At 45.5% G+C, this 15,494-nt stretch overlaps 1 protein-coding gene across 2 annotated transcripts in view; it reads left to right on the top strand.

The window, feature by feature from the left end:
• Positions 1-9,512, top strand: part of Skap1 (src kinase associated phosphoprotein 1) — a 269,213-nt gene extending 259,701 nt beyond the window's left edge. For both annotated transcript variants that reach the window (XM_013008862.1, XM_013008863.1), the window contains 2 exons: positions 4,870-4,977; positions 9,201-9,512. In XM_013008862.1, the coding sequence (XP_012864316.1) occupies positions 4,870-4,971 (102 nt within the window). In that variant the 3' untranslated portion in view covers positions 4,972-4,977; positions 9,201-9,512. The remainder of the gene's footprint in view (positions 1-4,869; positions 4,978-9,200) is intronic.
• The last annotated feature ends 5,982 nt before the right edge of the window (positions 9,513-15,494 follow it).

Raw genomic sequence — 15,494 nt, forward strand, 5'->3', positions numbered from 1 at the left:
TTTTTCAGTAGCTAGCCAAGGGATGAAATCTGTAGAAGACAGTCAGATCCCAGAACTTATAGGTGCTTTGATTAAGCTCCTAGGCTCCTACAGCAGGATACATATGGTCTTTGAGATTCTGCCATCCTCCTTACACTTCCACTTGCTCTTTTGTTTTGAAGGGCAGAGAGTTGATTTCAATCACTCGGGCTCCCAGCACTGTGATGAGCCTACTGCATCTGCATTCAGCGGGTCAGCATTCCCCTCGAGCAACAGTGCACTGACTGCAAGCCCGGCTTTGGCTGGTGCCCTGCAGAGACTCATCTGTTTCCTGTTTGCACCCTCTTTTGAGCTGGCAGAGAGAACTCTCCCAAGGCTGGGTCTCTGGCATTACAGCTCAAGTGTGGGGGAGAGGGTTGTTGGGGAGGAAGTCTGAAACAAGAGATGAAGTTAAAAGGTCTTGGGGGTCTGGAATACTCCCCAGGGAGATGCCTTCTTAGAACCCCCACAGGTAGTGAAGTCAGAGGCATCTTGCACATAGATAAAGGCATGTCACCGGTACGGAAGCAAGTTGTCTTTCATCAGAAAACTGCCAGGCTGGGCTGGGAAGGTGGCTCAGTGGTAGAGCACTTGCCTTGCATGCTCGAGGCCCTGGGTTCCATTCCTCAGCACCACATAAGCAAAAAGCTGGAAGTGGTGCTGTGGCTCAAGTGGTAGAGCGTTAGCCTTGAGCTGAAGAGCTGAGGGACAGCGCCCAGGCCCAGAGTTCAGGCCCCACGACCGGACCCAAAAAAAAGAAAAGAAAACTGTCAGGCAACATCGCACTCCCCTTCCATGTGTGAGACTGTACAAGAGCTAAAGCTAGTTCGTATGAGTTCCAGTGAGAGAGGAGGACAGAGTATGTATGTCCCCCGCACAGCAAGGCCTGGTACATACAGACACCCTAGCAACTCAGTAAATGCAATATGATTCTACGTAAAACAACAGCAGCAGCAACAACAGGCCTGTACAGGCTTTATGCTGGTGGCTCATGCCCGTCATCCTAGTTACTTGGGAGGCTGAAATCTGAGGATCACAGTTTGAAGTCAGTCCAGGCAGGAAAGTACATGAAATTCTTATCTCCATTGACCAGCAAAAAGCTGGTAGTAGAGGTGTGGCTCAAAAGGAGAGGCACCAGCCCTTGGGGGGGGGGGGCAAGCAGTGACAACACAATGCCTTGAGTTCAAGCACCAGCACTGACACACAAGCGTGTGTGTGCACGCGCGCACGCACATGCACACACACACACACACAAACTATATAAGGCAGAAATAGCCCAACTCAAATATTGAGAAGGGGACAGTAACATAGTTTACACCCAGATGAGCTGAAAAACATCTTGCTGGGTTGGGGGCTGAGAATTTGTGGGTAGCTTCCCATGAGGCAGTGTACACTATAGAGGGAAGCTGACCTGCAGGAGGGGGGCGGGTAATGAGACAGGATGGCATAGGAAGAGCTGGTGGACACACACATTAGTTATTTATGATTTTTATTTTTATTTTTTGTCGGTCAAGGGGCTTGAACTCTGGGCTTGGGCTCTGTCCCTCAGCTCTTCAGCTCAAGGCGAGCGCTCTACCACTTGAGCCACAACACCACTTCCGGTTTTCTGGTGGTTTATTGGAGATAAGAGTCTCAGGGACTTTCCTGCCCAGGCTGGTTTTGAACCATGATCCTCAGATCTCAGCCTCCTGAGAAGCTAGGATTACAGGTGTGAGCCACTAGCACCTGGCTTGTTATTTATGATTTTTTTTATTTTTATTTATTTGTTTTTGTCAGTTGTGGAGCCTGAACTCTGGGCCTGGGTGCTGTCCCTCAGCTCTTCAACTCAAGGCTAGCGCTCTACCACTTGAGCCACAGCACCACTTCCAACATTTTCTGTTTATGTGGTACTGAGGAATCCACCCCAGGTCCTCATGCATGCAAGGCAAGCACTCTACCACTGAACCACCTTCCCAGCCCGTATTTATTATTTTTTTTAAAGGCAGTTCTTAAAGGATCAGCTCAATAGTCTGGCTTCTTGTGGCATTTGAGACTATTCTTGGCACTTATAGAGAGATTTGGGAAGACTGTCTCCAAAGACAGTTGATCTCTTCCTGTCACAAGCACCTCCATCACTGGGGATTATCCGGGAGTTAGTTGGGACTAATTCTGTTCAACTGAGACTAGAGATTCGCACTGGACTTCATTTAACAAGTACTTATTTGTCCCCACTCTATGTTGGATACTAGGGTGATGACTCCAGGAAGGGTGGTTACCTCATTTCCAGGAAAGCACAGGCATCACCGACATTCAGACAGACAGACAGACTTAGGAATTAAGCTCTGAGCCCCATGACAGAGAGAAAGGGAGGAGAGGCTGAGGGAGGGGGGGGGTACAGAAGAAAAGATCCAAAGTGAGACATGCCATGTTCCATGGGAGTGGCTGAGAGTATTATTACAGGTACACCAGATTTAGGGGTGAATGGCAGTGTTATAGGAACTAAGCAGAACCAGCTCATGCAGGACCTCGTCTACTTTGTGAAGATGACAGAGAGCGGCGGGAACCTAGTAACAGGCTCCAAAGAGCCATGCCATGATCAAGGTACATTGCAGGAGTCTAGCTATAGCATGAAGACTGGAGTGGAGAAGAACACAGACACTGAGAGCAATGTGGAGATTGTTTCTATAGTCCTGATGAGAAGTGACAGTGACAGGACTCTAGAGTCGCTGGCAGCGGGGATGGAGAGAAGTCCATAGATTCCAGTCAGACTGTGGAGAGAGCTAACAGGACTCAGGATTGCTTGGAACAGGCGGGGTAAGGTTGGGAAGGACTCTGGATTTCTAATCTGGATATCTGAATGCATTTTAGGACCACTCATGGAGGTAGAGAACACGGGAGATGAAGATGGTTGGGGAGAAAGGGTGAAGAGAGAGGCAGGCTGATGAGTTAAATTTTGGACATATTGGATTTGAACAGGCTGATTGATATGCACTTGGGTAGTAGGGCCTAATACTTAGATCTTAGCTAGAATCATTAACCAGTCATGAGTCAATAATATAGACATGGTGGTTACACTACAAAGGTAGTTGGCTTTCTAGAAGAAAGAGCATCAGAGCCAGGTGCAGGTGGCTCACACCTGTAATCCTAGCTACTCAGGAGATGGAGATCTAAGAATCGAGGTTGGAATCCAGTCCAGGCAGACAAATCTGAGAGACTCTTGTAAGTGTGTGTGTGTGTGTGTGTGTGTGTGTGTGTGTGTGTGTGTGTTGGTACAGGGGCTTGAACTCAAGGCCTGAGTATGTTCCCTTTGCTTTTTCACTCAAGGCTGGTCCTCTACCATTTAAGACACAGTTCCACTTCTGGCTTTTTAGTGGTTATTTAGAGATAAGAGTCTCACAGACTTTCCTGCCCAGGCTGGCTTCAAACTATGATCCTTAGATCATAGTAGTTAGATCTAAGTAGCTAGGATTACAGCTCTGAGTCACCAGTGCCTGCTCTCTTTTCTCTTTGAAGGCAGAGGAGTTTTCTGCTAAGATGAAGGGTAAAGCAACAGAGATAGAGATGGGAAATTCACTCTCTAAAGACAAAAAGATAAACCAGATGTCTACAGATCCCCAAACTGATTTTCTTTCCTTTCTTTTTTCCCCCTAAAACTTATCAAGTGTTAAAAAAAAAAAGGCAGGGCTGGGAAGGTGGCTCAGTGTTAGAGTGCTTGCCTCACATGCATGAGGCTCTGGGTTCAATTCCTCAGCACCACATAAACAGAAAAAGCGAGAACTGGTAGAGAACTGAAGAGCTGAGGGACAGCACCCAGGCCCAGAGCTCAGGCCCTACAACCAGCAAACACAAAGCAAAACAAAAAAGGCAAATAGCCCCATGGTTGCCCACATGGATTTGAAGTGCAGTCTCTAGGCCTTTGCATCCTACGTGATATTACTGGTGGTTCTAGACACCTCCCCCTTCTTCTAGAGAAAGAATCTATGCTTTAAAACACCTGTTGCATAACAATTCAGGACTGTCACATCCCCCCAACACAGGACAGGGAAGGACAGTCCCCATGTCACACCTGAGGAAGGCAAAGCTAGAAGAACCTAACACTCATGACTACTAAATGATCAAGCAACAATTAGTTCCCGGTCTTTCTGACTCCAAAATCCATTACTCTATTCTGTAAGCTCCCAAGGAGCAAGTAAGTCTCTGCTTCATAATTCTACACCCATGTGAGCTCAACCAGCACTTTGTAAATAGAGGATGCCTGATATAGTATTGATTTGAACCATGATCTGACTCCCTAAGTATCTTGAGTGTCCTGGCATTTTTGTAAGTACCTGATATGCTCTAAAAGAAGCTAGGATTCTGCTTGATTTTAAGTAAATAAATACATAACTAAAAAGGCCTGGGTGCTGGTGTCTCTTGCATGTAATCCTAGCTACTCAGGAGCCTGAGGGCTGAGGATCAAGGTGCAAAGCCATCGTAGGCAGATAAGTCTGAGACTCTTATCTCCAAGTAACTATCAAAAAGACAGAAGTGGCTCAAGTAGTAAAGTGCCAGCCTTGAGTGAAAAGGCTCAACTCAAGATTTTGAGTCCAAATCCCAGTGTCAGCACCAAAATAATAATAATAATAGTAATATCCATTTAATTAATTAATAACCATTTAAATTCACGGTAGTATTGAATAAGATAAGCTTCCAATAAGACAGGACAATGGCAACATGAATGTGTTTGCTTCCCTCCTCTAGACCACTCTTTTAAATTTAACAATAGCATCAAAGATGTTGAGAGTTTTCATATTGATAGTGCCAGCAAACCCCACACCGAATAGGCTCCCAGAAGCATGACCTAACTGAAATGTGTTTCTTTTCATTTCTTAGGAATACAATATGTATGGCTGGTGGGTAGGAGAACTAAACAGCCTCGTTGGGATCGTACCGAAGGAGTACCTCACCACCGCCTTTGATGTAGAAGAAAGATGAAGCCAGGTATCAAAGCCATAGGCAGTGAACTGCTCTGTGTTCAGTGGAGTTTGTCCGCCATGACTTCCTTTCTCTTCCTTTCTGAGGGTTGACAATGAAGTAGCTTTCCTTCAAAAGTAATGCTAATGAGTCTATATGGAACAAAAATGAGTCCAAAATTGGTTTCCCCCCCCTAAGTTTAGGATTGGGTTCAACTAAAAGTGTCAGAAAATGTAAAACAGAAATTAATGTCATTCTTTTATTAAAAGGAACTGGGGCCAGTGGCACCCACCTATAATTGTAGCTACTTAGGAGGTAGAGATTGAGAGGACTGCAATTCAAGATCAGCCTAGGCTAATAATAATAATAATAAACAGCTATCAAGATCCTACGTTTCCAGGAACTGGTGGCTTATGACTGTAATCCTAGTTACTCAGGAGGCTGAGATCTGAGGATTACGGTTCAAAACCAGCCTGGGCAGGAAAGTCCATGAGACTCTATCTCCAATAAACCACCAGAATACCAGAGTTTCCAAGCCAGCCTGGGCAGGACAGTTCATAAGACTTTTTTTTTGGGGGGGGGGGTTCATGGGGCTTGAACTCTGGGCCTGAATGCTGTCCCTCAGCTCTTCAACTTAAGGGTAGCGCTCTACCACTTGAGCCACAAAGCCATTTCTGGTTTTCTGGTGGTTTATTGGAGATAAGAGTCTCATGACCTTTCCTACTTGGGATGGCTTTGAACTGCAATCCTCAGATCTCAGCCTCCTGAGTAGCTAGGATTACAGGTGTGAGCCACTGGTGCCTGGCTTCACAAGGTTCTTTTTTTTTTTTTTTTGGGTCCAGTCATGGGGCCTGAACTCTGGGCCTGGGCGCTGTCCCTCAGCTCTTCAGCTCAAGGTTAGCGCTCTACCACTTGAGCCACAGCGCCACTTCTGGCTTTTTTTCTTTTTACTTATGTGGTGCTGAGGAATTGAACCCAGGGCCTCATGCATGCAAGGCAAGCACTCTACCACTGAGCCACCTTCCCAGCCCCACAAGGTTCTTATCTCTAATTAACTACCCCCAAAAAAAAGCTGTAAGTAGAGTTGTAGCTCAAGTGATGGAGATCTATCCTTGACCAAAAAAGTTCAGAGACAACACCCAGGCTCTAAGTTCATGCCCCAGGACACCACACACACACACACACACTTAAAGGATTTATTACTAAAGAAAAGCGGGGCTGGGAAGGTGGCTCAGTGGTAGAGCACTTGCCTTGCATGCCTGAAGCCCTGGGTTCGATTCCTCAGCACCACATAAGCAAAAAGAAAAAAGCCGGAAGTGGCGCTGTGGCTCAAGTGGTAGAGTGCTAGCCTTGAGCTGAAGAGCTGAGGGACAGCACCCAGGCCCAGAGTTCAAGCCCCACGACTGGACCAAAAAAAAGAAGAAGAAGAAAAAGAAAAGGGCTGGGAAGGTGGCTCAGTGGTAGAGTGCTTGCCTTGCATGCATGAGGTCCTAGGTTCGATTCCTCAGCACCACATAAGCATACAGAACCAGAAGTGCCACTGTGGCTCAAGTGGTAGAGCACTATCCTTGAGCTGAAAAGCTGAGTGACTGTGCCTACGCTCAGAGTTCAGGCCCCACAATAGACAAAAAAAGAAAGAGAGAGAGAGAGGGATTGTCCCAAGGTACAACTGAGATAGTTTATTGATTCCCAAAGAAACTCTCACAGGAATACTACCCAAGCTAAACAGAGCTTTGTGTGTGTATGTTTTATTTTTTGGTACCAGTTCTGGGACTTGAACTCAGGCTTTTTCACTCAAGGCTGGTGCTCTACCCCGTTGAACCATGGCTTCTGGTCCAGCTGTTTGGGTGATCAGTTGGAGATAAGAGTCTCACAGACATTCCTACCTGGGTTGGCTTCAAACCTCAATCCTCAGACCTCAGCCTGTGCGATTACAGGCAAGAGCCAGCAGCACCCAGCCTAGAGTAGGTTTTGTTTGATTAGGATAGTGGTGGTGGGTACCCAAGACCAGCTCGATATCACTAGCTCCATCTTCCGGCCTGAGATGCAAGCAGCGTCCGTTGCAGGGGGGGAAGGGATGGCATCACTTGTGACAGTGATACAAGCTGTCCTTGGAGTGTGCCGGGCCAGGGCCCGCTCTAGTGTGCAACAGTAGCTGAGTGAATAGATAGATAGATCTTACTCACTGATGCCCGTGCACAACCATAAAGCAGCAGCTCAGGCCTGTCGCTCAAGGTTTGACTTTATGACTTTTTTGATGAGGACTTTGTTTCCTGGCCATGAAGGTTGGAATTTTTCTGGCAAATCAAAACAAATTCACCCATCTTTACTCTGCTGTTTATTTAAAGTTGTTTATCTCTGCTGGGCACCGGTAGCTCACACCTATAAATCCCAGCTACTCAGGAGGCTGAGATTGGAGGATCCTGATTCAAAGCCAGCCTGGGCAAGAAAGTCTGTGAGACTCTTATCCCCAATTAACTGCCAGAAAACCAGAAAGAACTCAGGGACAGCACCCAGGCCCAGATTTCAAGCCCTACAACTGACACCCCACACACACACACACGTGGTTTATCTCTGCATTTTCTATAACCCAGCTAATCCACTTCTAAGGATTTATTCTACAATTATCCTTGCACGCATGCTGAATGATGCACACAAGTTTATATGTAATAGCAAAGGATTGTGCATGGCCTAAATGCACTCTAATACATTTAAAGAATTAAGCAAGACCAGGCCAGGCACTGGTGGCTCACGCCTGTAATTCTAGCTAATCAGGAGGCTGAGATCTGAAGATCACGGTTCAATGCCAGCCCAGGCAGGAAAGTCTGTGAGATTCTTATCTCCAATAAACCACTAGAAAACTGGAAGTAGTACTGTGGCTCAAGCAGTAGAGCACTCACCTTGAGCTGAAGAGCGCAAGAACAGCGCCCAAGCCCAGAGTTTAAACCCCATGACCGATTAAAAAAAATTTTTTTAATAAAAATAAGCCAGACCAGGCACTGGTGGCTCACACCTGTAATCCTAGCTACTCAGGAGACTGAGACCTGAGGATTGGGGTTCAAAGCCAGCCCGGGTAGGAAAGGCCATGAAACTCTTATCTCCAATAAACCACCAGAAAACTGGAAGTGGTGCTGTGGTTCAAGTGGTAGAGTGCTAGCCTTGAGTTGAAGAACTGAGGGACAATGCCCAGGCCCAGATTTCAATCCCCATGACTGACAAAAATGAACAAAAGAAAAAAGAAAAGTTCCCATAAGACTCTTAGCTCTACTTAACCACTCAAAAATTGGAAGTGGTGCTGTTGCTCAAAATGGTAGAGTGCTAGCCTTGAGCAAAAGAGCTCAGGGACAGCACCCAGGCCCTGAGTTCAAACCCCATGACTGACAAAAAAAAAAAAAGCAATGATAAGTTGGTGGTGGTTTATGCCTGTAATCCTAGCCGCTCAGGAGGCTGAAATCTAAGGATCACAGTTCTAAACCAGCCGGAGCAGGCAAATCCAAGAAACTATTATCTCCAATTAAGCAGCAAAAAAAAAAAAGAGATGGAAAATGTGTGACTCAAATGGGAGAACATCCATCTTGAGTGAGGATAAAAAGAAAGATCCAAACAAGAACAAGAAGACAGCTCAATCCCCAGCACAATTGCATGCGCGCACACACACACATAGAGCAATGAAAGATAGGCCAAATTCGTCCCATTGTATAAAAAGGAAGTAGAGCAGTCTTTACCTCCCATTTCCTGATGGCAAATTCTCTCTTTCTCCCTCTCTCTCTTCCTACTTTAACATTACTATACTAAATTCTTACTAAAACATAAAAAAAAAAAACAGTAAAATAGGGCTGGCAATGTGGCTCAGAGGTAGAGTGCTTGCCTAGTATGCATGAGCCCTAGATTCAGTTCCTCAGTACCACATAAACAGAAAAAGCTGGAAGTGGTACTGTGGCTCAAATGGTAGAGTGCTAGCCTTGAGCAAAAAGAAGCTCAGGGACAGTGCCCGGATGCTGAGTTCAAGCCCTAGGATTGGCAAAAAAAATAGTAAAATAAAATTTAAATAAATAAAAAAGGGAGTAGAGACTATGCCTATTTATTTGTATGTTTATGAAATCCTTCTGGAAGGAGAAAGAAAATGATAATATGGGTTCCCTCTGAGAATGAGAATCTATAAGATATGTTGGGAGGGAAGACTTTTCACTCCTATTCACAGTTCTGTAGTCTGAATTCTAAAACTACATTTATGTATTTCCCCTTTCTAGGAGCCAACTTCTTGCTGCTCTGCATTAAAGAAGAAGCAGACCATCTAGAGCTCCCAGTCACCATTATGGCCATGGCCTCTCTCTTCACAGACTGAACCAAGTTTCAGCTACCTTATCTGAGATCCTGCTCATCAAGCAGGATATACTAAACCATAACTCATCACTTATGTCCTTCTCTAATAATGTCCACACACCCACACATGCTTTTTCCATGGCTAGTCACAAGGAAGAGGAGGAGGAGGAGAAGGCAATTTTGAGAGGAGGTTGTTGGCTGCCTTGTAAAGCACAAATAAACTTCAGATTCAGGTCTTTGTCTTGTGTGATAGTGTGGAACTCCTTTCTGAAACATAGCAAAATACTGCCTCTGGACATTCATACCAGCTCCAAACAAAGTAGAAAGGGTAGCTGGAGCTGGTGGCTTATGCCTCTAATCCCAAAGGAGGCTGAGATGTGGAGGACTGTGGTTTGAAGCCAACCCAGGCAGAAAGTTCATGGGACTCCATCTCCAATTAAACAGCAAAATGCTGGACTGATGGATGCGGCTCAAGTGATGGAGTACCAGCCTAGCAAATTTAAGGCCCTGAGTTCTTTTTTTGTCGGTCGTGGGGCTTGAACTCTGGGCCTGGGCGCTGTCCCTCAGCTCTTCAGCTCAAGGCGAGCGCTCTACCACTTGAGCTACAGCGCCACTTCCGGTTTTCTGGTGGTTTATTGGAGATAGGAGTCTCACGGTTTTCCTGCCCGGGCTGGCTTTGAACCACGATCCTCAGATCTCAGCCTCCTGAGTAGCTAGGATTACAGGCATGAGCCACCAGCGCCCGGCTAAGGCCCTGAGTTCTAACCCTAGTACAAAAAAAAAAAAAAAGGGAAGGGAAATTTCAGAGGGAAAACAAAGCTCAGACAGGGAAGGAAACTTACAATTAATTGTCTTTTATGACAAGTTCAGCCATCTGCTAGTTGGTTTCGGGTCTGCTGCTCAGATTTCCTTTGGAAAAAAAAAGTAACTAGTTAAGGTACTTTGTTTTCTGTGAAGAATCTCTGAGACAGCCAGAACAAGGCTTGGGAATCAGCACATCGGACAGCTCCCCTTCCGCCTTGGGTTAACCCTGCTGTGTTCCCTACCACAAGTCCCAAATGTGTTCCCTACCACAAGTCCCAAATCAGGGCTGAGGAAGAGCATTAAGGTGGTTCTCTAATAGAAGACTCTCAGTTCCTTTAGCTTCTCACATTCAAGCTATCTTCCGTTCTTACATCCAAGAGGCAGCAAAGCAATGCTTACTATCAGAAATTCTCTGGATTCCAATGGTTCATGCCTACAATCTTAGTTACTCAGGGGGCTGATTCCTACCTGGAGGATCTCAATCTTTAGCCAGCCTGGGCAGAAAAGTCAATATGATTCCACCTTCCATTAACCAGCAAAATATCAGACCGGAGATATGACTCAAGTAATAGAGCACCAGCCATGAGCAATCAGGCTGAGAGCTTCTGCATTCAAGCTCCAATACTAATACACACACACACACACACACACACACACACACACACACACACGCGAGAGAGAGAGAGAGAGAGAGAGAGAGAGAGAGAGAAAGCAGAAACTCCAGGACTAGAAAGCTTTCTAATAATTCCCAGTCACCCTTGTTTATTATGCCCTCTCCAATAAATCAGTATGTCTTTCATGCCTCCACTCCCTCTCTGTAGGAGGGTTATTCTCTCTCTCTCTTTCTCTCTCTCTCTCTGTGAATCATTAGGAAGATGAAAAGAAAAGGTTTCTCCTGTGTAACGCTCATGTAACAATACCATATGGTTACTGTTCAATAAGCACTGTTATTATCTGAGTTGACATGAAATTTTGAAAGGTAGGGACCCGAGCAGCTCTAGGAATATCACTAAAACCATCCATTCAGAGCAGAGCTCTTCCTCTATCAGTAAGGGCCTCACTCCCTGCAGCCCTGGTGCACTTCCTCTACAGAAACCAGCCAGCAAACAGAGAAGTCCATGGAAATCAAATGTCTCAAAGGAAAATTAAAAGTCACTCCAACTCTTCATTTCTACATTTTTCCAACCCAGGGATAAAATAAGACATTTATTGTGTTTGATAGTTAAAGAAATGAAAAGGGCTGGACACCAGTGGTTCGCTCCTGTAATCCTAGCTACTCAGGAGGCTGAGATCTGAGGATCATGGTTCAAAGCCAGCCCAGGCAGAAAAGTCTGTGAGACTCTTATCTCCAATAAACCACTCAAAAAAAAACTGGAAGTAGAGCTGTGTCTCAAGTATTAGAGTGCTAACCTTGAGCACAAAGAGGCTCAAGGACAGAACCAGACCCTGAGTTCAAGCACCAGGACCAGCAGCACACATAAAAAAATGCAATGTAAGTCAGGTACTGGTAGCTCATGCTTGTAATCCTAGATATACAGGAGATCTGAGGTTCATAGTTCAAAGACACTTTAGGCAGGAAAATCTGTGATACTCTTGTCTCCAATTAACCACCAGAAAAGCCTGAAGTAGAGCCTAGCTTTGGGGGGAAAAAAAAGTTCAGGAATAGTGCCCAGGCCCTAAGTTCAAGCCCCAGGGCTGGCACAAAACAGGAAAAAGGCAACATGGAAGTGTCCCCTCCTCCTTGTACTGCGTGCTGAAGGAGAAGGAACCACTAGGTGGCAGCATATGAGCAGGTGAACCAGAGAACCAAGGAACCTTTGCACCATTTTCAGCACACAGGTAAGGCAAGAGGATTGCTCTAAAGTGCTTAATAGAAGTGCAAACAAACCCCTGCAGGCTTCCCCATTCTTCCCTGCAGAACCCCCAAGGCTGGGTCCTTGTGTCACTCCACCACTGTGCCACTCTGCTAAGTGGAAGACACCAGAAAAAGAAATCCCAGAATAGGAAGAACAGCTATCTGGGACAGGGTTGAAAACAAGAACCAAGGTTCAAATCTGGTGTCAGTGGCTCACATTTGTAATCCTAACTACTCAAGAGGCTGAGATCTGAACATCATGGTTTGAAGCTAGCCTGGGGCAGACAAATCCACGAGAATCCTATCTCCAATTAACCAGCAAAAAAATGGTTGGAAATGGAGGTGTGGCTCAAGTGGTAGAGCACCAGCCTTGAGTAGAAAAAGCCCAAATGAAAGCATGAGGCCCAGAGTTCAAGCCCCAGTACACACACACACACACACACACACACACACACACACACAAACACACAGAGGCAGGAAAAGAGATTATATTGGCCCTAACCAATGAACTGATTATAAAGTCTGGTCTGTAGCTGTTGTGTCTCTGACATTATTATTATATATATTTAGAAAAAGTAGAGCATGCTTGGTGGGTTGAGATGATTTGCAGGCTGAAAGAACTTATCTGTTAGGGAAAAGTTTCAGAAGAGACCGTTTAGAAGAACAGATTCCTGCAGTTTGCAGGAAACACGTAGCTGCTCTCCACTCAATTTGATACCACCGGCTCAGCCAACAGCCTCAGATGGCAACTAGCTAATCAGATTACTGCTTCCCTGTTTGACTCCACTAACAAAATCCTCCCTCACTGCCAGCCACTAACAGGATAACTGGGACATTAGACCACTTAACTAACGACATTATGTGTAGGATGGCTTCTTAATCGCCACCAGGTCTTCTGGGGAGTGAAACAGGAGAGGAGTAAAGCTGGAAAAGGCTTTGTCTTTCTTCGACTTTATATAAAGAAAAAAAATGCTAAGACCCTACATTTGAGAAGCAATTGTTGGAAGTGGCGCTGTGGCTCAAGTGGTAGGGCACTAGCCCTCAGCTCTTCAGCTGAGGGACAGCGCCCAGGCCCAGAGTTCAAGCCTCATGACCAACAAAAAAACAAAAGAAGAAAAAGAAGAAGAAGCAATTGTAGCTTGTCACCGGTGGCTCATGCCTGTAATCCTAGCTACTCAAGAGACTGAGATCTGAGGATCTAGGTTCAAAGCTCATAGACAGAAAGTCTATTAGCCTCTTTTTTTTTTTTTTTTTTTGTCATGGGGCCTGAACTCTGGGCCTGGGCGCTGTCCCTAAGCTTTTCAGCTCAGGATAGCTCTCTACCACTAGAGCCACAGCTTCACTTCCAGCCTTTTCTGCTTAATGTGGTGCTGAGGAATCGAACCCAGGGCCTCAGACATGCAAGGCAAGCACTCTACCACTGAACCACCTTCCCAGTCCCTCCCCCCTTTTTTTGTTGGTCATGGGGCTTGAACTCTGGGCCTGAGCGCTCCTAGCACAAAAAAGCTCACAGATAGTACCTAGGCCCTGAGTTCAAGTTCCAGGACCAGCATAAAGTAAGTACATAAATAAATACTAGTCATTTACAAAGAATTTAATGCCACTGGAGAATCAAAGTGGGGCTAGGACATTTTGGCCTTCATTATTCTAGCTGGCAATGGAGGATACTAGATGCTTTAAAATGCTCAGTGTAGCTGAAACATTCCATTAAAAACACATCTTTTCTAGTGGGTTTTCTCTGTCATCCATATAGCAAAATAGCATGAGCATTGTCTTGCAATTACCTCAATATTAAAGTCTGCTAAATGATGGTCTATTAAACCTCTTAGAAATCTGTATTTAATTCAATATCAACTATGTCTTTCTCTCTGGTGAATAAAAATGGGAAAGAGAATTTCTATTGTCTCTTGCTTGGGTTTTTTGTTTGTTTGTTGTTTGGGGTTGGATAGTTTTTCTGCCAGTCCTGAGGCTTGAACTCAGGACCTCATATTCTGGATTGGCACTCAAAGCTAATGCTCTACTACTTAAGCCATCCCTCCACTTTGGGGTTTTGTTTTGTTTTTATCAGTCATGGGGTTTGAACTCTGGGCCTGGGCACTGTCCCTAAGCTCTTCAGCTCAAGGCAAGTGATCTACCACTTGAGCCACAGTGCCACCTCCGGTTTTCTGGTGGTTAATTGGAGATAAGAGTCTAAAGGACTTTCCTCCCCAGGCTGGCTTTAAACCATGATCCTCAGATCTCAGCCTCCTGAGTAGCTAGGATTATAGGCATGAGCCACCGGAGCCCGGCTGACCCCTCCACTTTTGGCTTTTTGCTGGCCCACTGGAAATGAGACCGTTACGGACTTTTCTGCCCAAGGTTATCTTTGACTCACTATCTCCAGATCTCATTCTTTCTTTGTTGCATTTAGCACTTTAGCATCTGTGGTTGTATCACCCTATTTATAACCAGTAGTCTTTGCAAAGGACCAAATGGAAACTATAAACAATTGTCACTACTTGGCAAAAATCAACACAAAACCTTCTGTGTTAGAAGAAATAAGACCTGTCAGATGCACTGTGTATTGATTCACTGAAGCTCTACTACAATTAGACAACTCCAGTGACATTTGCAAAACTCATATTTCATACCAGTCATACCAGTATTTAAAAAACAAACAAACAAAAAGCCTCAGACAGAGCTGAGCACCTGTGGCTCATGCCTGTAATCCTAGCTAATCAGGAGGCTGAGATCTGAGGATCACAATTCAAAGCCAGCCCAAGCAGCCCACCAAAAAGCCAGAAGTGAAGCTGTGGCTCATGTGATAAGATTGTTAGCCTGAGGGGAGGGGAGGGGAGGAGAGGGGAGGGGGACTTCAGAGACAGTGCCCAGGCTCTGGGCAAGATTGACAAAAGTGGAAGTGGCGCTATAGCTCAAGTGGTAGAGCGCTTGCCTTGAACTGAAGAGTGCAGGGACAGTGCCCAGGCCCAGAGTTCTGGCCCCACGACCGGACCCAAAAAAAAAAAAAAAAAGTCTGCAGGTTTCCCATTAGGAGAGGCCCTGGACGGATAAATCTTGAGTGGGGCTGATTTGTTAATTCCCAAAGTGGTAGCAAAATCTTCAGGGATGATTTAGGAAACGCAGCCCTCTACATGGAGGTAGGTCCTGCTACACAGCTCAGTGACTCAAACTCATTTTCTAGTTAGTGGATTACCACATCCCTTGCTCCTCCCCTTTCCTTTCTGCCAGGCTTCGTTTCCCATTGGAGTTTCCAGAGATTGGATAGGGAGTTTGAAATTCATAACTAAGACGACATTTTTCTCCCATAGGATTGGAATGATTCTCCCTATTTTCTTATGAGAAATTGTTCAGAAGACATGCTGCTTTTCTTCTTAGTGTGACTCAGTGATCACCCTTTGGGATTCAGATAATGATACATTTTTTTTCTTTTTTGGGGGGGGGGTCTGGTTGTGGGGCTTGAACTATGGGCCTGGGCGCTGTCCCTCAGCTCTTCAGCTCAAGGCTAGCGCTCTACCACTTGAGCCACAGCGCCACTTCCGGCTTTTTTCTTTTTCTTTTTTTT

Source organism: Dipodomys ordii, unplaced genomic scaffold, assembly GCF_000151885.1.
Source record: "Dipodomys ordii isolate 6190 unplaced genomic scaffold, Dord_2.0 Scaffold7, whole genome shotgun sequence".
NCBI classification, from domain to species: domain Eukaryota; kingdom Metazoa; phylum Chordata; class Mammalia; order Rodentia; family Heteromyidae; genus Dipodomys; species Dipodomys ordii.